Source organism: Pezoporus flaviventris, unplaced genomic scaffold, assembly GCF_033815535.1.
Source record: "Pezoporus flaviventris isolate CSIRO_AGI_PZ_B2104156 unplaced genomic scaffold, CSIRO_AGI_Pfla_v1 ptg000015l, whole genome shotgun sequence".
In the NCBI taxonomy this organism is placed as follows: Eukaryota; Metazoa; Chordata; class Aves; order Psittaciformes; family Psittacidae; genus Pezoporus; species Pezoporus flaviventris.
In genome coordinates, this window is record NW_026892563.1 from 45,096,934 (window position 1) to 45,123,344 (window position 26,411).

Here is a 26,411-nt window from a genome sequence, read left to right on the forward strand (position 1 = left end):
AACGCAGCCCTGCGGGTCCATCCAGGAAAGCGAGACTGCACGCAGAAACCACATCACCCATGGCACAGAAACCAGCGGGGCAAATCTTAGACAAAACAGTGTCTGGGCAGCTTTCTCAGGTGCTTCCCTCCCCGCACTCCAGCATCCTCTCGCTCATTCAGCCCTGTCACCGCGTGGCACAGTGAAAGCTCAACAGGGACATCCTTGAGAGTCCAGTTCACTGTATAAATAAATAACCTGTTTCCTCTAGACACATCTCTCAGGAGGGCAGGATCTTCCTTTGCTGATTGAAAACAAGGAAGACTTCACAAGCACACAGGCCCCAGAGCTTTGTTTGGAGCTCCCACCTGAACAACAGGCCAGCCCTGAGTGACAGCCAAGCTAAGCTATGCCGAAACTTGCAACTGAGCATCCAGATCCCTTCACCAGCTGATGGTCCAAGCTGTGCCAAGGGCCCTCGCAATGGAACATTTTGCCTGGGTCACTTTTAACCACAGACCTTGTATACCTTCTGCTGCTTTGGTACGCCAACACTGGGATGAGACAGAGAAGCACAAGCAAGCACATGCAAGAAACACGAGGGAAACACTGGTTTACTACCAAGGGAAACACTCAAGAAGTAATTTTTGCCTCACACACACAGAGTTCTCTCTGATATTAATGGGAAACAGACACATTCAACCAACCATTACGCTCAGCTATCCATAAATTACTTCCCTCATTTAAGGTTTCCTATACTAAGAAATAAAAACTTCCTCCCCATGCTCTAGGTCTGACACTTGCGCTCTTCATTGCATCCAACAGCCTTCAAAGAATGGCACTGGAGCTTCTGCTTACTCTTTAGGACTGGAATCCATTTTTAATCCGTAGACTAGTAAATTGTGAGTAGTTACCTACATTACAGTATTTGCTACCGGTTTTGTCATTCTTCACTTTGCAGACACCAAATTCCCTCCCCTATAAACACCTCTGTTTCTCCAAAACCAGCTGGAAATTAATGATGCCATTTTTTCTTATTAATTCATATGCCATAGCTCTGTAATCAGCGCTGGATCATGCTGCAATTTTGCATACTTGTTTCAAAATATATTATGAGCACTTGATGACTGATGTTTAACACAATGTATGAAAGAGCATCTCAAACAAATTAGAGGGAAGAAATACAAATAAAGACACTTAAATCAGAAAAGAATTGCAGTCATATTTAAACAAGAAGTAAACCCTGTCACTCACAAATTTGTGGCACAGATAAGAACTGAGCCAGGCGGGAAATCTGCACTATTCAACGTGAAATCTGGGTGTAAAGAAAACTTTTGCAGAGAGAAAGAACATTTGAAGCCAGACTCACCAATGAAGGGAAGGTGATCACGCCACTTCTTTTCAAATCTGTCTTCAACCACTGGCGTGCAGTACATCAGAATGCTTTCTTTGCCTAGCCACGTAGTTGGGAAGCAAACATAAACGAAGCGGCATACACGTCAAAAGATCTATCATCTACCAAACGGCATTCTCACACTTGATGCTCTTCTACCCTCTTCTCAGTAATGGGAACTCTGCATTTTTCAGCCATGGCTCTATTCCCACCCCTTCCTGCATTGCTCATCATCAGGCAAGGGACTGCCTATAAGCTTGTGCACCAACCACTGAGTACCACAGCTGTATGACCCAGGCAGGACTATCTGCACATCAATAGCTACGAATGATGTGGAATCTGCAGTTTTCCTCAGGAATTAAAGACCAGCAGAAACTTCAGCCAGATGACCTGCAAAGGAGTGCACACTGCTGATGCAGCTCTGGTTCTGGCTTCTTACTCAGAAAGGCAACTGCACAGCTACAGCTGCAGGGCTGAGCTCTTCAGCAGTTAGCACAAGATACATTGATGTTCCAGTGCTTCACCCCACACAGTAACAATCAGCATGATGCTGCTAACTGTTGATCACTGCAGGCATGATGTAGCTCAAAGACCATTTCTGGAAAGTGAATCAAAACATGGCCAACCACAAAAATGCCTTTTTCATCAACCTGACAAAAGAAAGCAACTTCCTCCCAACTTTCACAGAGAGATTTTAACGCAGAACATCAAAACACTTCAGCTCCACCGGCTTTTGTGGAATTACTTCACACTGAAGAGGCTGAAATAAGTTAAAAAACAAAATCAAGTTCTCCCCTGTACTTCCCCAGTGGTTTTCTTTATCCAGCTTCATCTCCAAATCTCTCGTGATGTCTTTCTCTTAAATATTGCTTTGACAACCACAAAATAATGCACTCCCTCACATACACAAACAAAACCCTAGGATTATTTGCTTCATAAAAGAACAGACAGGCTGAAGAGTGAAGACTTACTATTCTACCACAAGTGATATAATCCTGACTATTATCGTGCAACATGCTTTACCCACTGCCATTGCTGGATAATTCCTGATTGTGTAGGACACGGGTACAGATGAAAAACAAACAGGACAAAAAAAAACAAACCTGGAAGACAGATAAATTCTGACAAGGCGTATGTGTAAAAGTCTTTATGCAGCTGGCATAAAAGGCACGCTGGAGAAAGCACTGAAAGGTACAGGTTGAAAGCCATCAGCCCAACAGCAGTGAAGTAGTACCTGGCACACTTGGCGGTGCGGCGTAGTCACCAATCCGTGACCCAGCCCACCAGAGGCCCAGGACCAGGTTTAAGCTTTCCTCACTCGAATCCATTCACAAGCCAGTTCAGTTCTCACCAACCATACAAAGGAGCAGGCCTTTAATGTGTATGCCCTGCCCTGAACTCTGGGTTTCAGAAGAGCCGGACAAAGCCCCTTCCGAGAGCATCCCCGTTGCTACACCTGCGCAACAGGAGAGTAACCCCACGGACGGGCACGCAGTTAAGCGTCGCTCCTCCATGTCTCAAAGCAGGCTCCCCACCAATTTGCTCCATCTTGCATACGTATTCCTTGCAGAAAGACACAGTAATAGAAAACAAACAAACAAAGCCCACCGAACAGGCGGAGGGAAGACACCTTCCCACTCCCCCTCGGCAAGGGAAGGGGCAGACAGGACTTGTTACGCTTCTCGCAAAGAGAGCTTCCACTTGAACGAAGTTCCACAGATCCCATGTTGTGCAAGTCCACTGGATTATTTTTATCGTTGCTGAAGGAGCCTCTGTGACACCGAGGGTCAGTACAACGCTCTTTCTTACTTACAGCAATTGACACGTTTTGTAAAATCTTGTATCAAAACACCCACGTGGATGATTTCTGACAATAAAAATCCCATGCTTCCTAAGCAACTGATTTTCTTAGTGTAGTCTCCTAAAATCCTGTTAACTTTCCTTCCCCGTGCTAAAAATTGTGCTTTCTTTGTACTCAAGATATGCCTGAAGCTAGTTTATTTTCACATGCCAAATTGTCCATGCTTATAAGGACTTGCTATTACATTATGCAGTTGTGTGCTATAAAGTAAAAGGCACAAACACTGGAAAGTGTCAAAACCACGCTTTTCCTCTTTGGCGATTCATTTTTTTCCATGTAACAGAATTTATAAACACCACAAATATTAAAATGCTGCTATCATTGTGAGAATAGTACAATGAGGTGCACGCTCAGACATTAAGCATCCTTTACTCCCCAAATACAGCTCCTGTTTTAAAACCAAAGCCAGCTCATATTCTCAGTAACAAAACACCAGTAATCAGCAAATCTGAAACTCTTACAAGATGAAATATGCTTAGCAGGTTTAGAAATGGAAGCTTAAACTAGCAAGGTACTCTATTTATCACAATACCGCCAGAGTGGCAAAGTAGCTGCTTCTGTCAATTCCATGTTTCATATGAGAAGGAGTTGTGATTTTACCTTAGATTGTGAATACAAAAAATAATCAAAGGAACTATTTCACATGAAGGCATATCTGAAAAACTCCACTGTGAAAACCATTATCTCAATTCATACAAGTTTGTGTTCAATAGATTGTGTAACACAGTACACAGTATAATATACAAGCAGCTTAAATACCATGTCTAGTGGCAAAAACCCTTCAGTAAGTTCTCATCCTACTTTAGACTATCCTGTCAATAAATATAACTAAACTGGAAGTCAGTAACTTCACACTATTCTGAAGGTGTTTGGGTGTTTTTAAGGCAGCATTATGAATGAAAGTTGAGTGTATTAGCAAAAGATGCTCAACTGGCACAGAATTCAGTGAGACTACACGCACGTAAAAGGCATTTACTAGGAAAGCCTCAGAGCCGTAGCATACACCAAGGGAAAGGACACAAAACTAAGGAGTCAGATGCAGCTTTTGTTCCATTCCCTGCTAATGCTAACCTGCTGACTGCAGGCAAGCCTACACTCCTTCACTGCATTGCACCCCAGATGCCCAAAACAGGGATAAAAATGACTGTTGTTTTGAGGTGTGTGAATACAGTACGGCTTATGCACTTGGCCAGACAGGACACAAGCACGTGAATAAGGCAACGCCTACAACTGCCAATTATTAATGATATCATTGTTATTGATAGAATAACGTGTGTTGTTTTTTCCTCTCCCAAGCAATGCGATCTAACAGCAGCCCATCAAGCCATTCTCAAAAGGAATCCTTATGCTGCATCGGGTCTTATCCTTTCTGAAACAGTCGAGAAGGGTGACAACTATAGAAGGCTTGTGAAATTCACACGTCCACTAGTACCAGGCTCCCCACCTTGCTCTCAAACAGAAACACTGTATCCTTTCTGATCTTAAAAAACAAATATAACACACCACCAAGGAAGTAAGTCCAAACGTTTTTGTTTTACATAGAGCAGAATGAAACAGCTTCTGTCAACGATACCCCAGGAAATGGGGGAAAACATAGTGGAAGGAAAAGAAGTCAAGTCAATACTACACAAGACAGAAAGCTGACTTTCTCCCGTTTCTTCTCAAGAGTATTTTGAAATACATATGGCTATTACTGCAACCCACCATTACAGACTCCAAGCAGTAAAGAAAACATAAACTATTAAGGTTACAGTAAGGTAACACAGTATCCATACTACTTCAAAGCAAACTTAATTCACTCAGGAAAACTGTCCTAATATATGGGCCCCATACGATTGAATAATACGGGGAAGTATCATTAGTCTTCATTTGCAGGTGGCAAAGGGACACACAGCTGTGCTTCCAAGAGTAAACTCCAACCCTGGAAGCAGCAGTGGGCCACAGCAGTGCCACTGACTCTACCAGAGGCTGTGGTGGGCTACTCCTGTGGCAGGGCACGGCAAATCTTGGACTTGGGTCCAAAACGTGTGAAGTGGCCACTGGTTTTGCCTACATCACTCACCAGAGCTCACACAGACAGCCTGGTACACACACAGACATTAAAAACAGAGTTTCAGCTCAGTTCCAACCTTAACTTACTGTAAATTAAAGCTGGAACTTGGTGGTTCCACCAGGGAACTACTTTCAGATAAAGAGGGAGGCCTGAACACTTACATGTGCCACGTACGTACCACCAAAAGTGAGGCAGTGTTTCACTTCCCAGGTGCCCAGATTTCACTGCAGGTGCCTTTACAATCCTCACACTGCAACAGAGCCTTGCACGCTGAGGGTCTCATCTACCTTACCTGCACCTTCACCACTGCTACACGCAGCGGAAGAGCAACTCTCCCCAACTCACTTGGTCAAAATTTCCTTACTTCATATCATACTCTGCTAACAGCTCTATGCCACAAGACTGCCCTACCTAATGCCATGCTGTCTGAGCTTCAGAGATGCTCTGCATCCTCAGCCTGCAGACCACCAGTGGCAGCAACCTAGAGGAACTTTAAGCTCTGAATGCAAGCAACTGTATAGGTGAATTTAACAAGGCATGTCAACTGCTTAAAGATACTCACATGCTTACAGGATCACAAGCTATGGAACCACTAATTTACAAACAAAGTGTATTAAGATAATTCTGGATGAAAAACAAAAATGTTGCCTATAAACTAACTGCATCATTACCTCTGATATTTTATGTGGAAAACTGACATTTAATATCTTTAATTATTCACACAATAGCTATGAGAGAGATTTTCTTCCTTGAACGGGAAAATAAACACAGACAAATTCCTCTCACCATCACTCCTACACGCCTAACAAGCCTCCTGCTGAAACCAAGGGAAGTTTTGCAGGCGATGGGTTTAGAGCAAGCAGGACCCCTCTTTCCCCAAAAAATAAAATCAAAAGCATTGAGGGCAAGCTTCTTAATAGTCTGAGTTTACCTCCACAGAGAGACCAGGTATCTTTCTGCTAAATTATGCTTCTACCCAAAAAGGTTATTCAGTTTGCTGAGCCAGGAGGGACAGGGGTACGCACAGAACTTCTGAGACCATGGGCCAATTCCTGAAGCATTCCCAAAGCCCCTTGCTAGCAGCTCACTCCCGTTTAAGCTTAAAACACACGAACACTTGTTAACCAGGACAAGAACTCCGGTGTCTCTCCCGCAGGTCAAGACTGAATTACTAAACTCCATTCAGTTATTTTACACAGAACTCTGTAATACATCTTCCCTTTTACCAAAGTAACAGCTCCCTAAAGTAAATGGAAGTTTCTAGTAAGGGACAAAACTAATGAAATCTCTACTCTCCTCTCGACTAAGCACATGGCTTTTATTACCTTTTCTTAAGCTACAAGAAAATCTTTCTCTTCTTCCTCTAAAGCTTCTATTATGCCTTTTTCATCAGAAAGGTACCCTACCCTTTTCTTCTTTGTAATCTGTTCGTGCCAGCTCAACATCAAGACCTAAAGTTAGTACTATGCACAAAAATCGAGGCCCACTCCTCTTAAAGCTGTGGGCAGAATACGATCCCCACTTCATTCCTAGGATCAGAATTCCAGGCATCTAAAAGTCTTCAACTCATGAAACTAAAACCAGGTAACGACTGAAGGTACTACCTCAAGCAAGGTCTCTGAGCTATTCGTGTTCAGTACCCTTTACTATTACTCCAAATGAAGTCCGTGGCACTTACACCACTCTAATCTGACTCTTACCTGAAAGCACAGAAAATTAAGTTCAAAAATCAGTGTGCTTGTATTCAGCTCTGAACAGTAGTTTACAGCCTATCTGCCAGCTTTTTAATTTCCCAATGTGTTCTTGTTTTCTGAATACTGCTGCACCACTTACTCTACACAGAACATGATCATTGTCAGTAACCCTGTAAAACTGAAAGCCATGCTCTCCTATGCAACTAGTCCGTAAGAAAGAAGGTCAGTAGTTCAATTTGGTGTTTATACTCTCAGACCTACACATACCAACCTCACTGCCCACAAAATCCAAAAAACTGAAGTCTGGGTGTAATTCTACAGGAACTGGAGAACAAGCAGAATCCTCCCTTCAAACCATCTCCCCACAGTAGTTATCCCAGCCTTAAGACCAGCTTTGTGGTCATAATATCACACTACAACAGCTGTTCCCAACAGTCCCCTTCAAGGCAGCATGTTTGGGACCATCACTTATCCTATGTCTCCTACACACTGCCTGGAAAAGGTTAAGAGTACGTTATTAATCATTCGCATTTATGAGTACTAACCTTACCCCACATACATGTCTTGTCTTGCTTTTAACTCTGTTCACAATAGCACCATTAAAAACAGATACTGCCTCCCACTTCCCCATTTTGGGCCAAAGGCAGCTCAGGGCAGCCATGGGCGACTGTACGAGAAGCGCTCCAAGTGCCATCTATTTTATGCCACCTACGAACATGACCCCACAAATTTAGACGCTCTTCTTTAAACCGCTGCTTCTACTTCAGCTTAAAAGATTTCAAACCCTTCAAAAAGGTGTCCAAACTCTTCCCAGCATACAGGTAAAATAAAGGTTATGTACCTGAAAGCTTACAAATACTAGTAAGTTAGCCACTAAGATTCATCTTTCAAATGGATAGCCACCTGCATTAATCAATGCCAAAAGAGAAAACAGTAACACAGAAAAAACATGGGCAGAATTCTAAATGGTTCAGTTCTAACACCAAAACTGAGAGCTAACTCCTGCTGCAGCAGTACTACAGCTCTGTTAAACTTCTCACTGATTCTTGACCTCCAGAGATTTCCAATTACCCGTTTTGTTTATATTTTCCTGGTTTTCCTACCACTGAATTTTAAAAGGACTTTACATTCCCATTCAGTTTCTGACCTGTGTGTTGCGCTTTGCATATTCTAGTGCTGCTTTGGTTTACAACTTTTGCCCCAAGTCAATCAGCTGATTATCTTTACAAAACAAGGTTTAAGGAAAAACAAGAAAGGAGAACTGAAGAGAGATCTGAATATGCAGAGTCTTTCAATTTCAGGTTATTCAAACCCACCCCTACACAACAAACTTCATTATCTAGCAGTTGCTATGAGCACCTGGAGAAGACATGTTTTCTGAGGCGCTAAAACCTGAACAAGCATCTTCCATGTAAGAAGGACCTCTATCTTATCAACAACAACCGAGTTCTTTCTCCATGTGTACAGTTTACATACTTACCCGGGAAGACAAATGGAAATTACAGGCAGATGAAGATGAAGCTGTCTCAAAGCCTTTGTCATGTGATAGTGACCTATAAAGTATCAAATAAAGGCACATCGTCAGCACATCATGATTTTACAATATCGCAACTCACCGCACCGCCAACAAGAGGAGAGATCCCAAAACTTGCAACTTGCTTCCTCCTCACCCCCACCCCACCTAAGTTGTCATTACGGCAAGATGACAGTCGTAGGAAACCCTAAGGAACGAACAAAAGATGCACCGTGTCTTTAAAGGGCATCAGGACTGGGCAAATGGAGCAAATCACTGAGTGTGCAGCAGCAGGGTGGGTTATCTTTCCTGTCTCTCTCGTAAACACACACACACACACACGGATGCATGTTTATGCGCTCACACAGACACACAGGGATGCATCACGTAATTATTTACACGCACACAGAGAGAACCACGCACGCACTACCGAAATAAAAGGCACAAAGTTGACCACCATCTGCAAGGAGGCACACACAACAATAACCCCCGGGGAACTTACACAAGTGAGCGATCAATCCCCGCGCGTGGATAAGCCAAACAACGCGAAATTAACAAGAACAAGCCGCCAGACTGCAGGTACGAGATCCACCCGCCGAGACAGACTAGACCGCGAGAGCGAGGGGGACGGACGGACGGACGGACAGGGGGACGGACGGACGGCTGCAACGCTGTAAGACAGTTTCAGGTAATGCCCGTTCCCCCTCCGGCACAGCCCAGCCGAGCCGCCCGGAGTCCTGTGACCGCCCAGCCGGCCCCTCCACCGCCGCAGCCCGCGGGGAGAGCGGACAGACCCCCGGCCGCCGCCCGTGCCAAGCGCAGGGCCACCGGAATCCGGGCTCCCGGCTGGGGTGGGAAGAAAAGGTATTAAATATGGAGAGAGACCGCCGTGACCCAGGGCTTCCCGGTGTGTCCCCCCCTTCCACCCCGGTTCCCCGAGCCCCCCCCTCCCAACCCGCCGCCCCCGGTCACCATCAAGTTTGCATCCTAGTTACAAAATGTCGATCTTGAAGGCTGACAAGACACAGGGAGAGGGGGAGAGAAAGAGTGTGTGTGAGTGAGTGCGAGAGAGAGAGAGAGAGAGAAGAGAGAGTCCATCTTGCTTTGAGGGGGGAGGAGAGGAGCAATAATGCAGCGCATAAATCTCACCCTCCCGGGGGAAAAGTCTGCACAACACCTTTGGGGGCGTGCGGGCGGGCAGGGAAGGGGCGGCGGCGCGGGGAGGGGGCGCGGGGGGCTCCCGGCCCTCCCAGCTGCCCTCCCCGGCGGGCTCTGGCGAGGCAGGCTGGCAGCAAACACCTCCCTGCTGCTCCCCTCCTCCTCCCCGCGGGCCCGGGCGATGATCCCGCTGCTGCCGCCGCTGCCGCTGCCACCGGGGAGGAGGTGCCGCCACCGCCGCCGCCGCCGGGAGAGCCACATGGAGACCGGCACCCCCCGTCCCTGCTCCGGCGCTCGGGCCGGGAACGGGCCCCTCCGCCGCCCCGCCGGGCTGCGGGACTTGGACGTGTCACCAGCAGGACGGGCAATGGTTTCGGCGCCCCAGGCCCGAGTGACCACCGCCGGCCTGGCGGCGCCCCGGCCTCCCCGCACACACTCACCTCCGGAAAAAAACTTTTAACCGCGGGCCTCCCCCGGAAAAAGTGGCGAATCCGCCCCGCACACGGTTAAAGCCCCGCGGCCCCCCGGCTCGGCTGGCGGCGAGCGGGGGAGACCCGGGCACGGTCCTTCCCCGCCCCGGCGGGGAGGGAGGGAGGGAGAGAGGGAGGAGGCAGGCAGGGAAGCAGGCAGGCAGGGAGGGGGCGGGCAGCCGCCTGCCGGTGCCTCTCGCCCCGCCGCCGTACATGTCGCCTCGGCGGCTCTCGCATCGCTTCGTTTTACCTTCCTCATTCAGCGGCGGCGGGCTGCCGCCGGTATTTGCAACGCAAACCTGCTGCCGTGCGGCGCCCGGGATTAACGCGATCGCCTCCCTTCCCCTGCCTCCAACCCTTCCTTCCCCGTCCTCCTCCTCCTCCTCCTCGCAAACCTACACTGAATCGGCTCTTCTCACAGCCATGCAAGTTTCATACATTGCAAATAAACCCGAGAGGAGGAAGAGCGAAGCGGCTGCCGGGGGAGAAGGGGGGGTGGGGGGGAAGGAGGAGGGCTGCTTTCTGTAATTTACCAGCGACCCGATCTCGCAGCAGCAAATATCAGCCGCGCACCCATCCGGCTCCCGGCGGCGGGCACAGCGCCCTCCGAGGCGGCAGCCCCCTCCCCGGGGCGCCCCTCGCCAAGTTTTCTGTCATCGCGACCACCCAATGTCACAACTTACCTTCGGAAATAGGACTTCGCGCGGCCGAGGCCTGCCGCCGCCTCCCCCCCGGCCCCCGCCCGCCTCCCGTTCTCCCTTTCCACCTTAAACTTATCGACATAACATAATCCCACATCCACGCGAAACTCCGGCAGGGCCGCCGGTCCCCGCCTCCCCCCCCCCCCCGCTGCCCACCGGGGCCGCCGCCGCCCCGGGCGCATCGCCGCCGATGACTACCGGAAAACGCACAGCCCAACTCTCCGGCCGAGCCCGGCCGCTGTTGTTGTCGGGGTCGGCGCCGGGGTTTTTCCTCCCGCCTTCCCCCCCCACGCCCCAGGCGGCCGCCGGATCGGCTCCGTCGCCCTCTCCGGGTTTATGCCCCCCTCCCTTCCTCCCGGCGGCGGCGCGGAGCCCCCCCAGGCCGCCGGCAGCCGATACCGATCCGCGCACTCTCCCCCGCTCCTCGCCTCGCCGCCCCTCGGGATGAAGTTTCGTTTCTGCCTGCCGCGATCTCCCTGTCAAGTCCCCCCGGAGGCACACACCGAGCGGCGGCCGGTGGCCATCCCTCCTCCTCCTCGCCCTCCTTCCCCTTCCTCCCTCCGCCACGGCCGCCGCTGCTCTCGCCTCTCTCTCTGTGGCTGCGAGAGGTGCCTGGTTTCAAACGCAGCCTGGCACTGGCTGGCCTACCCCTGCCGCCTGCTTCTTCCAGGCTTGTTGGGCTTTCTTCTGTCTTTCCCTGTTTTAAATGCCCTGCGCTGTATCTCAACTCACCTCGCCCCGCGGTAACACAGCCCCTGCCCTCCCGGCCGGGCACAGGGCTGACGGCACCAGCCTACCCGTCCTCCCCTGCCCAAACTTTGAAGCGAAGGCAAGGCTGACGGGAGGCAGGAAAAGTGACTGGGAACCGCGGCAGCCGCCGCGCAGGGCACGGGAAGCTCCGCGCCTCCCTCCCGGCCGCCACCGCCGCGGGAGGGGCCGGGGGGCAGCCCCGCCGCCGGGGCGCGGAGGGGAAAGTATGGGGCGAGGGCACCCCTCTCCCCGCCTGCCGCTGCCCGTCCCTGCCCGTGTCCCTGCCGCCCGGCGAGAGGTGTCGGGCATCGCGCACTCACCTCGGCGGGGCCGGCGGGCGGGCAGCGCGCCGCTGGGCCGGAGCCAGGCGCGGCGAGCAGCGGAGCCCCTCCGCCTCGGCGCCCGCGGAACGCGGCTCTACAGAGCCATGCAACCCGGGCAGCGCCACAACACTCCCCGGGATATAAGCCGGCCCGCCATTGGCCGGCTGTCTGAGAGACGGGCGAGCCAGCCATTCGGCGGTGCCGTTACACCCGCGGCCCGCGAGGGAGCCGCTGGCGCACACACTCTCCGCACACACTCACACAAAGATCGTCGCGCTGCTCCTCGCAGCGCTAGAGGAGCCGGGCAGTGGGGCAGGTAGCGGCGGTCGCCGGCCCCCGGACCTACAGGGAGCACCGAGTCGTGCCGGTCACAGCGCCGGCAGCCGCTGTCCATTGGCCGCCCGGAGAGGGCTGCGAGAGTAAACTACGCCTGCCCGGGGCAGCGCTGCGGGGTAACAGCCGCTCCGGGGTGCGGGCGGCGGGCACGGCCCCAGCGGCCCCCGCGCAGCCCCCTGTAACTTACTCTGTCGAGTTGGGCGGGTTTCATTCAGAGGCCGAGACAGGGCGAACGGAGAAGTTGAGTGAAGCGGCAGCGCATCCGCACAGCCCCTGCTCGGGGAGTAAACACGGGAAGCCAGCCCCGAAGCCAGCCCCGGGGGTGCCGGGCAGCCGGGCTGAGGCCGGCGGCCGATCTTTAACCCGGCGACCGGCTTTCAGGCAGTGGCACTGCACGAGGATGCGGCAGAGCACCGGGTGGTGCCTGCCGCCTTGGTAATCCTCGCCCAAACGTGGCGGAGAGGCCCTCACCGGCCCAGCATCGACAGCACGGCCGCCTGCACATCGGCGTTCCGTGGGGGCAGCGGCCGACCGCTTGGCAGCGCTAATAAAGTGTAAGGCTGGCATGGGCACCGCGCTCCGTGTCCTGCCCGGTGCTCTGCCCTGCGCCTCGCGTACATCACCAGCCACATGGGTGTGAAATTCAGCTGAGAATGTGTGTCACTCGCAAGCTGATATGGACAAAGCGACAGCGTGAGGCCAGCAGCTTTTGGGTGGCTGCGTGGCGATTGTGCTGACGGGTGTTGGAAAAGCCCTGCGGAAACGTAGCTTGACTTTAGGGGAATCTCTTTTCCAAAAGGAAAACGCGACGTGAAAGCGTCCTGTGGGCACTGACCCAACGTATTAATGTTCGCAAGCGTTTGAATGTATGCAACGCGAGACCTGCATGTTTTTTAAGGACAAAACACATGGCATTTATGCTTACAGTTAGGAAGCACTCATTTTAGCGCGGTGCTGTCTCCAGGTGGGACTCTGACTTCCAGTCAGCAACTGGCATATTAAAACAAAAAAGGTCAGAAATAATAATAGTTACGATGACAATGGAAAGTGAAGTGCACTCATTTTTTCCAATAAAAGAGCAATGTTTGTGCTTCACAGCAGCTTTACATGCCCAACACGCTAAGGATGTTCCAGAGGTTATTACATATGTTCTCTGGCCTGAGCTTTCTTCCGTTGTAGTATGGCTGATTTCAGCATCTTCCTGTGGCTTGCATACTCTTTCACACAAACACACACACACATTTTTCTTTAGAGTTATAGTAACTGTAAAATAATATTTCTCATGCCTGAATAAAATCGTGGGGTAAAGTACAAGCTGATTTGAGCAAATTTGTATCCATGTTTCTGAGGAGTCATTTTGAATTTGTCCGCACATTTTTTTGTTAAGACATGAGAAAAGTATTCTGAATGCCTCACCGTCTCGCTTCTTGTAAGCAGGGGTGTGTTAGTGCCTGGATAATATAAAAATAGCAGGATAATCATGCTCTGTACTTAATGCATTCCACCTCATGTTTTCATATTCAGTGCTAAGAAAGCAGAGCTGACCATCCGTCCGCTGGAGCCAGGCGCATGTCAGGTGTCACAGGTTGGGACACTGGCAAGGGAAGGCACGTGCAGATTTCAGCAGTCACATATGAAAAGGTTGGCCTGATTTTTAGGCAGAGCTCCCTCCTATCGTTTCTAGATTGTGAAGTGCTTTGCAGTTCTAGGTAAGCAGCATCTTTTCAGAATGCATAAGCAGTTGCTGGTAAGAGTAAGAGGCCTAAGCCAGATAATTAAAACTTATATGGCATAGTTCCTGAGTTGTCAGTATTATTGCCTTGTTTCTTGGATTCTTTTACCCATGTTAACAATAGCACACCATGGAGCCTCTCTTACCTCTTCATTGCTAAAATTCTGCCGAAGTAGCAGCAATATTGGTGATACACTTGATAGTATACGTGAAGTTGATTTTAAAGGATGCTTTTTTTGTTGTTAACAGGACTCTATTACACTTGACGCCTTTACTGGCCATTTCAGAAAAGAGGTCAAGAAATAACATGCATCAGATTCCATGTAATGTAGTTGTCTCCAACTATATGAAGTGGGTCTACAGTGCTACTAAGCAGAACAATAGTGCTTTGTGTCCACTTTGTACCATTACATATGGTTCAGGAGTTGCAAGGCAGGCCACCTATTGGTCCTGTAGATGCAGAAGTATTTTGTCACCTTTAAGAGAGATGGATAAGCTAAGCAATGCTGGCATAGTCAGAAAATAAAATGCTTGAGTTTCCACTGCCTTGGATTTATTGTGTCCATGGTGAAAGAGAGAACTGTATTTTTTTGGGGCTAGCAATCCAGGACCTTCTGCAAACACCGAGGTCATGACGGGGAGAGGACAGTAAATATTTCTGGGTTTCCATTTCTCTGTATGTGACTTTAGGCAAATTAATCTCTTTGTGTGCCCACTTGGAGGTATTTCTGGCTTTAGTCAGTCACTGTTATCAAGAGTTACAAGGTGCTAACCAGAGTCCATGAGGAATTTTCAGCTAGTGCTGAAATGTTCAAAATCGCTTGCTCATTATGAGGAGTTTTAAACCTCTGCCCAAGTTGCATCCTCGGATTTTTCTGCAGAAACCCTTGTCATCAGGTGGCACTTTTCTGCCCCTTCTGTGTAATTGGCATTAGCTTTCAAAACAACGATGCCCCAGCCCTACCTTGCGGCCTGTTCACTGCTGCACACAGCCAGTGCTCTTCTGTAGTCAGTGCAGTTCAGTACAGATCAAGCAGCTCTCTCGGATGCACACACAGCAGGATTTGGGGCTTCTAAGTTGCACGTCTGTGGCATTTGTTTGAGTTCATCCGGGTCTGCCTGTTTTGTGGTCAGCTGACGGTGGTGTATCTCCCTCCCAGCGCCTGTCCCCTCTGAATTAATCCATGGCACAACATAAAAGCAGCCTTCCAGTATCTGAAGGGGGGCTATAGGGATGCTGGGGAGGGACTCTTCATTAGGGACTGTAGTGACAGGACAAGGGGTAGCGGGTTAAAACTTAAACAGGGGAAGTTTAGATTGGATATAAGGAGGAAATTCTTTCCTGTTAGGGTGGTGAGGCACTGGAATGGGTTGCCCAGGGAGGCTGTGAATGCTCCATCCCTGGCAGTGTTCAGGGCCAGGTTGGACAAAGCCTTGGGTGCCATGGTTTAGTGTGAGGTGTCCCTGCCCATGGCAGGGGGGTTGGAACTGGATGATCTTAAGGTCCTTTCAAACCCTAACTATTCTATGATTCTATGGAAGTAGCTATGTGTCTACTCTCTGTCAAAAGGGAAATAAATATTTCCCTTCACTCTGTTGTGATTTAATAGTAACAACGGGAAAAATAATAGCGTTGATATAAACAATAGTAATCAGGGTTTGTTCTGTTCCCTTCCTTTGGGGCCTGCCATGAAGCTCACTAATGCTGGAGGTGGGCTGAGTGTGGTCCTTGATTACCATTGACTCTCCTCCTCCTGCCCAGGGCAGGAGCTACCTGCTGCCTGTGGAACTGAGCTGACCACTGGTAGCTCTTCCCGGCTGAGATACATGCATGCTTCCATGGCTATTTGAAATGTATTCAGATAATAAAAAGGAAGCTTGGACTAGCCAGCTGCAGCCTGAGCCTGCAGGCCCTGGATCCCTTTGAGCTGCTACCATGGCTGACTACAAGTGACGGTTGTCATGTGAGCAGGGAAGGAAGGCCATAAGGCAACTCCGGGAGCATATGCTTTATCTGCGCTAAGCTTTGCACACAGCCTGGGGAGAAGCATGGGGAAGAAAGGGTGAGGCAGATGCAGCCTTATGGAGCCTGTCCCACCTCTGTGGCTTGTGCCCACCCACAGCCCGTGGAATAGCGTGGCATCCTCCAGGTTAAAAAACACTGGAGCAGGACAATGCATTAGCGGGCTTATTTTCCTCCCCAATGCACTTGTATAACATGGAAACATTAATAGGAATTTATGTGCAAGCACTGAAGGGAGAAGGCATTTTATCGGAACTAAAGCTGCAGAATATCCACTTTAGAGTAGGAGCAGAGGCACAGGTTCAGTGCAGTACAGCCATTATTCAAGAGCCACACTTTTAGGAAGTTATTGTTCCCACCTCAGCCCTTTTTAGGAACACTTTCGGTTTCTTGAGAACTCAGCAGAAGTTTGTAGAAGTCAAAGAAAAGGGCCAACTTGTTCTGTTGGTTTCTCTGTAGGAGCACACAGTTAAACGTTGATTGCATTTCTTTGCCTCTGTTTCTTATTCCTATTATTTCAGAGCATTAAAGTAATCAGGATATGTTCTTTATAATTCTGAAATGCTTCTTCCAAATATTCTCTTTCTATACTTTTGCATCTGTCTCCTGTTAACTCTTTTTGCTAGTGGAGCATTAAGAACTCCATTGCTCTAACAGAACGAGCCACTAAGAGTGTTAGATCCTACAAGCATCCTTGTAGGATCCTCTTGCCTGAGCTGCTAGCAGTTTCATTTGACAAGTTAGAAGAGAGTAGGAAGGCAAAATGACTTGCCAGGAGTCCCACTGTATGGAAGCAGCAAAGTTAGGGATCAGATCTGGGCTTCTAACTTGCAGTGCATTGCCCCATGCATTTCTTCCTTTGCTGCTCTGAGATTTCTCTTGCATAGCACCTCCCTTTTCCAGAGAAGTATGGAAAAAGAAGCATAGCACCTTGAGGAGCTATTTACCTTTTTTTCCTCCTTCGGAAGAATTGAGTAACAGGTTAGCCAGAGCATCCAGATCCGTTTGAGTCTATCACATCTGTAAGAACTCCTCCTGATTCTGAAAGACATTGAAGTGTATGTTGAACCAATACATATGTTAACTGCGTAACATAGTAGTGTATGTGAAATATACATCTTCAACAGTGAAGCAATTGTTTGCTAAACTCTAAGCTCAGTAGATTTTCCTTGTCCTTACACAAGTACAGTGCATTACAAAAAGTATGTAGATAAGGTCAGACCCGCTCACCTCAGGTTATGTAGCACGTTGAGTTAGTCTAGTGCAAGCAAACCAGTTTCCATAGCCAGCAACACACAGCAGTGTGTCTCTCATTCGCATCCAGTAACATAGGATTCCTTCAGACTTACTGACAAAGTCCCCATTAAAACCTGAGCCAAAAGATAGAAGCTTTCCCTCAACCCCACACTTTTAATTTTTACTGATACTGCTTTAACTCTCATGTAAACTGCAATAATATTTAACTGCTTTAAGCATAAAATGTAATTGGAACTCATTTGTCAATTTTAGGTTGTTTGCCCCTTATTACATTTTAGTGCCAGCAAGTAGCTCTCTCCCTCCTCTGCCCAAGGGCCTCTTTTCCCTGTCTCTGTTCCTGGTATTATTCAAACATTTATTTGTTTGCTTGCTTGTTTTCCCTTTTCTATAAATGTTCAAGAGGCTGCAGCTCTGCTCCAGGGTCCTCCTCCAACCTTCAATATACCAGCACAGACTTTAGAGATACCTCACAAACACGTAGTTACTTCTGGCTAGAAGAACTGGGGCAATTGAGGAGCACAGGTTCTTAACCTACCAAGTCCACTGCTTAACTAAAGAGGATGACACTGAGCCTGTGCTTGGCAAGTGGCAGGTCCCAGCAGTGACTCACGTGAAAGAGCAGCACCGATTAGGTCTGAGCATAAATTCTTAGAGCTTGGTGAGTTTCTCAGGTGTATGTCTCACTGCCCAGCTGTCATGCCTATAGTTATGTCCCTTTTGAGACCACAGCACACTTCTTTGGCTGCACAATGCTGCTACCATTTGTAAAGAAAACAAAGCAAGTGACCATTTGACCCTAAATAACCACATCATGCATTAGTCATTGAACTACTCAAAGACGTGGTATTTGACTCTTAACTTGTTATATCTAGGGAAATAGAGAGCACCACGTATCTAATATTAGTGATCTTGTTCATATCTGCAAGGGAGGCACATCAAAGAGGCAGAGATCAGAATCTGATCATATGGGGACGCAGTGAAGGAGTTTTGGCTCAGCCCCTGGGGCAGGAAAGAAGCATCCAATCCAGTGGAACCCAGAGACAGGGGACTACGTCCAGCCTTCCTGTCTTGAGGAATTGCTTTTGGAATTAAAAACACCAGCTTTGAAGAATGAGGTAGGGTGGGGAACGAAACTGGATGGCTCTTGAGGCCTTCCAGGAGAAAAAAGAAAGAAAGGAAGGAGGAAATAATTCATGTCTTGGACTAGTGCAACCCAACTATAAATATTCTTGCAGGACCAAGGCTGTGCACTGCTTCAGTGCATGCAGGTGAGAGGCCTCGCGAGAGGAAATTAAATCAGAAGATTGTATTGTTTCTGTCCCCCTGGATTAAAACGAACAAGAAGGTGAAACGTAAGAAGGGCACTTTCCCCTGCTCCTGCCTGCTCCAACATGGGAACTGGCCCCTTTAAAACCATACAGTGTGCCTTCCTGCGTACCCTCTTCATGTGGCTTTTCCCTGAAGTCGGCAGTTCTAATGGCTTTCCCCAGTGCCAGTGCTGTTGCAAGGCAAGTATTTTACTCTATGAAGTAGGCAAATTTCACACTGGGGTCTGTCTGCCAACCCTGCTTGGTTTAGCCCTCAAACACCCATGGTGGGTGTGTGTTTCCCTTGTTCCGACTGCCTGCAGCTCTCACTGAAACGCTTGTTTTGAGATCTCTGCATCACTAAAACTTGCAGCCTTTTGCCAGTCGTAATGCTGCCTCTCGTTGTACTTTTGGAAAAGGGAAGTGGTGGAGCTGATCCATGTTCTAACTTTATCAGCAATAAAATCAGGTTGATAATACTGGGCTATCGCTTTCAAATGATGAGTTTTGTCAATTGACAGCTTGGAGGAGTCTATTCCTGTAAGGGGAGGGAGAGGAGGTGTAAATGTATTTACATACAAAAGTTTAAGTTTTCAAATGCTTTCAAAATTAAACATTTTTGTGTTTCAGTTGAAAAAGAAGTCCTTAAAAAGGCTTGGACCTGAAACACAGCATTTTTAGAGCACTTTCCTGGCCTGCAGCATCACTTTGCACCAACATAAGGGTTTGAAAAAGAATCAGTCCACGTTAACACAAGTGATCGGTTGTCCCGTATTTTCTTTTTTTAACTTCCAGCAATTTGAAAAATCAGTGGTTTGCATAACCCTCTGCATTTCTTTATTTCAAATGGAAGTTGTGGAAGGCATGCAGAGATCTCTGGTGAGATTTATGGTCTGTGATGAACTGGGTGTTCACAAAGAAACCTTAAATCTGTGACTCTGCTGGAGTCCGACTGAGAAGAACTCAAGTCAGGCATGCTCAGCAGTGCTCAGATTAAGTTAATAGTTATTTCCCCTTCATCCTTATATTTCCAGGCTGACTTGTTGCTTCCATTGCACTTTTCCTGCACACATAAAAACCTTGTTTTGAAAAGCACTAGAGCGCCTTACGTCCTAATCTAGGTCCCCATCAAAGGCGGGGGGGGGAACTCTTAATGCATGTAAGTTTAAGCCCATGCATGATCTTGGTTCTGTCAAGAACACCTGCCTAGAAACAAGTAACTATGGCTTTAAAGGTCTGTTGCTTCTCCATCTTCCTTGTGAAGCTGAAGCTTTGTGTTGTTTCTTGCTCCAAAATTTTACAGTCAGGGGGTGAGATCCTGACAGCATCAAAAGCAGTGATGGAGCTCTCTTGATTACAGGAAGATATTCTCCTGCTGTCCTCAGTTTATAAGTACTGATCTCTTATTTCACAATACAGACGGCAATGGCAAGACTGAAGACCCGGTCTGATATTTCACCAGTGCTGCATCCCCAACTTTTGTTACTGGAAAGAACTGAGGGAATCAGTTGGTATAACCACATTTGCTTATATAGCTTTTAATGTTATGAGTGGGTATGTGAAGTACCGAAAGCCACACTGAAACTGCCCCTCCCTGACCCATCTGCATCAAATCTGGTCTCCACACAGTTCAGTAAAAAGAGAATACTCCTGGTATTCATACTTTTGGGGTAAAAAGTAATTTTTACTGGAGGCTGAAGTGTTGTATATGGTGCTTGCTAATGGGGGTGGAGCTAATGAATCCTTAGGGATAAAGCCATCCTGAGTACTGATGTAAAACTTATTACAAGGTGGGATAATGGCACTGGCCGCTGAGCAGGGTTCACCCATCAGTGCAGCAGCTCTAGTGCAGGGAAAGCCACTGCACTCTCTCCCTCAGCTCCTCTTCTCTGCCTGCTGCTGCACCAGAGGCCCATTGCATTAAATATACGTTATAAAAGCAGATGAGGAAGCAGAAAAATTAACTTGGGCCCTCACCCTCCAAGTACATGAAGACAGTAGAATGTGGCCCTATGGTTTTAGGAAAAGTCTGGCAGATGCTGTGGTGGAACAGGGGATAGGTTAAGTGTCCCAAGCAGCTGAAGTGTCAGGTAATGGTAGTATCTCTCCATGCTAATAGTAGCAAAAGCGTGCACATGTATGTACTGGACTGCAAAAAATTGCTGACACAAAGGGCTTGTGGCAGCCTTGCAGAGGGATTTGGCGTTGGCTTTAGTGGGCTGTGAGGGAGCCTAAAGATCTCAAGAAGCCCTTGGAGGCTTGAGTCACTGAAAAGATAGAAGAGGAGTGTGTGGCTTTACCTAAACTGCCTTCTGATCCAGCAGCAACAAAGGTTCAGGACCAGAGTCCAGTCCTGTATCCATTCTTTTACTCATGGTGCTAACATGTAGATTACTATAATGCGGCCGAACAGAACAAACTGAATCTTCTCTGACCTGAAGTTAGAAACATACACCCAGAACTATCCCTGTGCCTGTGGCCACCCTGTGAACCAGCTCAGGGATCCCCTAAAGCCAGTCATCGAGACTGATTTCTAATGTCCACATGGCTCTCAATTTTCTGACGTACTCCCAGTGTTGTCGTACACCTGAATAAGCTCAAGCTGTCATGCAGTCCTATCTGTTCGCATCTTGGTTTGGTCCTGCAGCAGTGCAACTCCTCAGTCAGCTGAAAGCACTTGGAAACGATTCTTTTAAGTGTACTTTTAAGGCACTCTGTGCATGCATTGTTTAATGAAGAAGCATGAAATAAAATGCTGACTAGTCTACAAAAGTGAAGTCTCCCTGGCTGCCCTCACAAGCTGATACACAAAGTTGGGGACGCTGTGTAAACCCTTCCTAAGAATGGGTCCTGTACCGAACCCCATGAGAGTTACTGGAAAGGGTCACATTTGTGTCAGACAGCTCAGGGTGGTTCTCAAAGCTCTGCTGTTCTGATGGCATTGGTATAATTTAGAGCTTGGCATCTCTGCATCCACACATGCAGGTGTAACAGGCATGCGTGGACGAGTGGAGGAGAGGCTGTGACCATGCATCCTCTTCTGTTTCCTTTCCTTACCACACAGAGTGTGAACTGATGTGGGAAGTGTTATTTCCTCAAGGACAAATCCTCCTAGTCTTTCACATCATAGTCGACAGGAGCCCCTTCACCTTCCCATTTCAAATGAGTATGTTCCATTAGAATTTTTTCCTATTCCTTGTGCAACATAGACCAAGCAGAACATTTGTCTGCATTGAATTGCTTGCATTTACTATCAAAATAAATAAATAAATAAAGTGGAAGTGACGTTTCCTACGGACATTCTCATCAAACAAACAAACAAGCAAACAAAACCCAAATAAAACCCAACCAGCTTCCTGGCAAGAGGGAAATTGTACGGATAAAAATATCTGCTTGCTCCATTCCACATGCAGCTCTCCTTTTCAGGGAATGGAAATGCTTCATTGTGAGGGCCTCTAACCACACACAGGCAGAACCTGATTATGTGAGGCTAGATTGAGGAGCTGCAATACCTCTTGGCAAGCACTTTCTCAGCAGGTACAATGACCTAAGTAAATGCCCACCAACATGAATGAGGTCTTCACAGTTCCACTTGCCTGTTAATATACTTACACAGTGAATACTGGACTGAGCTTCATTATATACGCAAGTTTACAAGCAGAAACAGGTAAATACATGGAAATGGGGTAAGCATGGAAGTCTGAATACAGGTTATTCCCAGGGATAAGTGTGCTACAGAAAATATATATTCACCATGTATGTTTGTGGGGTTCATTGCATGCACACACGGGATGAACATGCCCAAAATACAAGTTTTCCCTAATTTCAGCATAAGAAACAGCATGAGTGTACCCCCAGCATAAGAAGGATGTTGTCCTGTTGGAGTGAGGAGGGTCACAAAGATGATCAGATGGCTGGAGCACTTCTCATATGAAGACAGGCTGAGAGACTTGGGTTTGTTCAGCCTGGAGAAGAGAAGGCTCTGGAGAGGCCTTATAGAAGCCTTCCAGTGCCTAAAGGGAGCCTACAAGGAATCTGGAGAGGGGCTTTTTACAAGGGCATGTAGTGACAGGACAAGGGGGAATGGCTTTGAGCTGAAAGAGGGGACATTTAGATTGGCCATCAGGAAATTCTTTGCTGTGAGGGTGGTGAGGCACTGGAACAGGTTGCTTAGTGACCTGATGTTCAGGTTAGGTCTAATCTGTCCATAGCCCGATAGGAAAGTATCTTCCAGGAAAACAAGAGTACAGGGATGCCACCATGCATTAAAACCTCCTGTATTGAAGTAGGTGGGTTCTACGCTAAGGATTTTGGTAATTGTTCTTCTGTCAGCGTTGCCCCTGTATTAACTTAGTTCGATTTCTGACTATAAGCATTGCCCCCCAAGGGAAAACCTCACTGACTGTTGCTGTGTTTTCTGCTGTCGTACTGTCATGGCAGGAAGGGCTGGAACGCCCCTTGTCCTCCAAGACACATTCAATATGAATATGGGGCACACTCTGCTTTGTGTTTCCTCCACCACCTTCACTCCTCTTTCTATCATTTCTCTGCATTGGTTTTTCACCCTGCTTGCACTTGGATGGGCATTGCTGGCTTATTTCATTGCTTTTCTTATTACAGAATCTCTCCTTATGCTGCACACATGCTTAGTAGCACTTTTAATCAAGGAAAAATGAGTTTGTTCACATCTATACTCCTTTATGGTAATAGACATAGAATCCTTCCTCAAAAGTGTCTATGTAGTCAGCTGCAGTGGTTTACTGGAAGGGCCCAAATACTTGTACCCATTTTCCTGTTACCATAAATAATAACCCATGTTCTCCAAGGGTATTATTTGATTTTGGCTTATCTGCAACACCAAGAATGTTGTGTGGTTGCTACCTTCCCTGTTAAAGCCACTTAGCATCTTCTCAAGAGAAGACCCAGCTAGTGAAATCTTGGGGTTCGTTAGAATGCCAATTAGTATTTAAAATACTGGTTTGAGTCTTTTGTTCTCCAGCTTTATCCAGAGCTTTTACAGTGACACTGAAGTAAGTCCGCGGTGTGGTTTTGTCAGGCTGTCGTCCCTGTACCGATGTCTCTTTCCTGTGTCAGTGACCGACTACATACATTGCCACTGGAACTCATTGCTTTCTTTTGGAAACTTCTGTTCTCGGAGAAGCAACTTTCCAGAGCAGATTGAGAGTAGAAAACTTGCTCACTGCATCTGGTTCATTTTATGAGCTGGACTGTGACTTCAGGTATGTCGATGTGTGTGGAGTGACCGTGGACCCCTAGCTATCTGAAGAGGCATGTGTGGGTGTGTGAAATGAAGAGGGGAATAACATCCTAAACAACTGAAAGGTTTCAGTATGGAAATTGCCCCAGTCCACTTTGGGACTAGTGAAGCAGTGGTTTAGCGTAATACTACGATGAAGATCAAATTCAGGTGAACTAACTTTTAGAAGCCCTCATTCTCTCACTATCCATGGATGCAGAGATAATACAACAAGGACGCTAGCACAGACTGCTTCAGCATTTACCCTTTCCCAGCACATGGTGCTTGATAATAGCATCCTGTTGATCTTTGTCCTCTGTATTAAGCTCTGTGAAAGGCTGTTAGGGAACAGCTGTGATGCTGGGGGCTGAGGAAGCCATAGGATGCTGCTGTATCTTCATTTCAACCAGAGATTTTATGAAAGTATTAAGGGGTTGTTTCTTATCTCTGACTAAATCCAAGGTTTCATTCCCCAGCACTACCAAACCAACACTTTTCTTTAGCATAATGCATACATGCCTTTACAAATATTTCAAAAACAATCATCCATCATGTGTTGTAACAGAAAACTAAGCATTAAGAAGCAGACTTCCTTGCTTATTCTCCAAGGGTGGAATTCAATTATGCAGAGGAACAAAACAAGGTTTATGCACCATCCAAGCCCCTCATAGTCCTATTTGTGCTGCCTCTTTATACACCGGTAATCTCTACTGCAAAGAAACAATTTCTGGGTGATGCCTGAGTGCCACAATCAATTAAATTTTGTCCATAGGACCCTGTCAGTATTGTGTGTGGAAGATGGAAGAGATGCCAAGCGGAGTTGTGTGCCCAGTGGGCCTGGCTCGTGCCCAACTGAAGTCAGTGGAACTTTTGCTGCTCCTTCCAAAATCAACAGGATGGCTCCTCCCCTCACTCCCTATTTCTCTTGCTATACCCCAGTTTTCATGCTCATCAGCTTGGAATCCACACAAGGTCGGGTGTCATAACAAAAGGTGGCCCTGATTCTTTCACATTCCAGAGAGCGAGGTGAGTCCTTTTGATTTTCCTTGCTAATCTTGATGGGGTGCTGCAGGTTTGCCAAAGATTGCTGGAGTTTTCCCTGGCTGAGGTGCGAGTGAAGACTGCGGCCATTTGAAGCAAACTGGGCTGTTGTTTTTGTAGGTTTTCTTCTTCATTCACTGGAAAGGACCAAAAGCATGTTCAGTGCTACCCTGGTGCCACCCCCTCCGCTGTTTGCAGTTTAGCAGGGAGCGTCACCTACTTAAAAATACTTTGTATTGTCCTCAGTAAACGGTCTCTCTTGGTCCAAAGCAATTTGTTGTTCCAGAAAGGTTCCCGTCTCCTCATAGAGAGCTTACAGCACCTTGCAAGCCTGACACAGAGCCTTTGAAGTCAATGGAAAGTCTCTTAATGACCTCAGGGGTTTAGATGGTGAGCCCTGTGGGCTGCACAAGGCAGGTAACACCATCAGAAGCACCTAATAACCCTGGTCAGAGGGTCTTAGTCTCCAAATCACTTGGATGGCTCTGAAAATATTTATCCCTGGGCTGGCTGTGCATTCTCAGCAGTACAGGACACATGAATGGTGCTCAATGAATAGCTGAAAAATTCTTCTAAGGACAAAAATGTCTCTGTTCAGGCAAATGTTCATCTGATGCTTTGGTATTTCTTTTGTGTCAGCCTCTCTGTAAGCATCCCTTTGGCTACAGTATTTGCTCAAATTTCAATATGTACCATGTGTCAAAATGAAATATTTATTTCATACATTTACTCCGTGTCTGTTGAGTTATGAGTGGATTCTGAAGTACTTCTTTGCTGCACCTGTTGGGGCCATTTACATTCTCTCTTGGCTGGAGACAATGAAAACTCAATGTCTCACTGCTCTGTAAAAAGAAGTGGTTGAAGAGAGCTTGAATTAAAAATTAGCACATTCCCTGTTGCTGGCACTCCAGGTCCAAACACAGGACTGCTTAAATCCTCAGCATAAGGATAGTCACCTCTACCAGAGCCAGTGCTGACACACAGGTGGGCTGAAACTAAACAGTACTGCAGATTGACGGGTGCAACTTGTCCAAGGATGCTTGAGGTGAACTGTGCCTTTCCTGATGTCCCTGCAGGGGCAAAGCCCAGGGCTTGGTTTCTTTCCTCCTCTCTTTCTTCCAATAATCCAAGGATGAGAAGTGTGAGACAGTGATGGACTGAGTCTCTCACACCATGGCCCGCATCACCCAGATGCTAAAATGGGGCTTGTAGACCTTGACGTCACTGAAGGAATGTACCACTATGACCTCTGAGAAGGAAAAGGAATGTGCCTTTCCCAACCTCCAAGGGTCTGTGTGGTAGCTAAGAAATTGAAGAGATTTCTGGCACTAGCAGGAGTTCAAAAGCCAGCCTTGAGTCCAGATACGTGGTCCTTGCTGTTAGAGAAATTCACTCCTAGCCACAGGAGCAAGCTGGTATTCTGCTACTGACAACAGCAGATACTCTTATTGAGTTTACCTGATGCAAAGTGATACGGTTGATGACAGCTCATCAGGAAAGAGGAGGGGCACCTTTTCAGAGCCTCATTGTCCATGGAAGCACCACTGAGGTGGAGGTGGGCAT

General features: G+C 47.7%; 1 protein-coding gene across 15 annotated transcripts in view; it reads right to left on the reverse strand.

Moving 5' to 3' along the window:
* Positions 1-12,334, reverse strand: part of BBX (BBX high mobility group box domain containing) — a 137,646-nt gene extending 125,312 nt beyond the window's left edge. Inside the window, exons 1-3 of one of the 15 annotated variants that reach the window (XM_061454394.1) lie at positions 12,157-12,334; positions 8,461-8,533; positions 1,349-1,432 (exon numbers count right to left, since the gene is read on the reverse strand). Coding sequence is in view for 6 of the 15 variants with exons in the window: in XM_061454386.1 (XP_061310370.1) it covers positions 8,461-8,533; positions 10,092-10,336 (318 nt within the window). In the remaining 9 variants the exon portion in view is untranslated. Of the gene's footprint in view, positions 1-1,348; positions 1,433-8,460; positions 8,534-8,995; positions 9,085-10,091; positions 10,575-10,804; positions 10,830-11,325; positions 11,346-11,554; positions 11,787-11,892; positions 12,046-12,156 lie in introns of those variants that run through there. The other 14 variants (XM_061454390.1, XM_061454398.1, XM_061454397.1 and 11 more) reach the window with 14 other exon arrangements.
* Between the last annotated feature and the right edge of the window lie 14,077 nt (positions 12,335-26,411).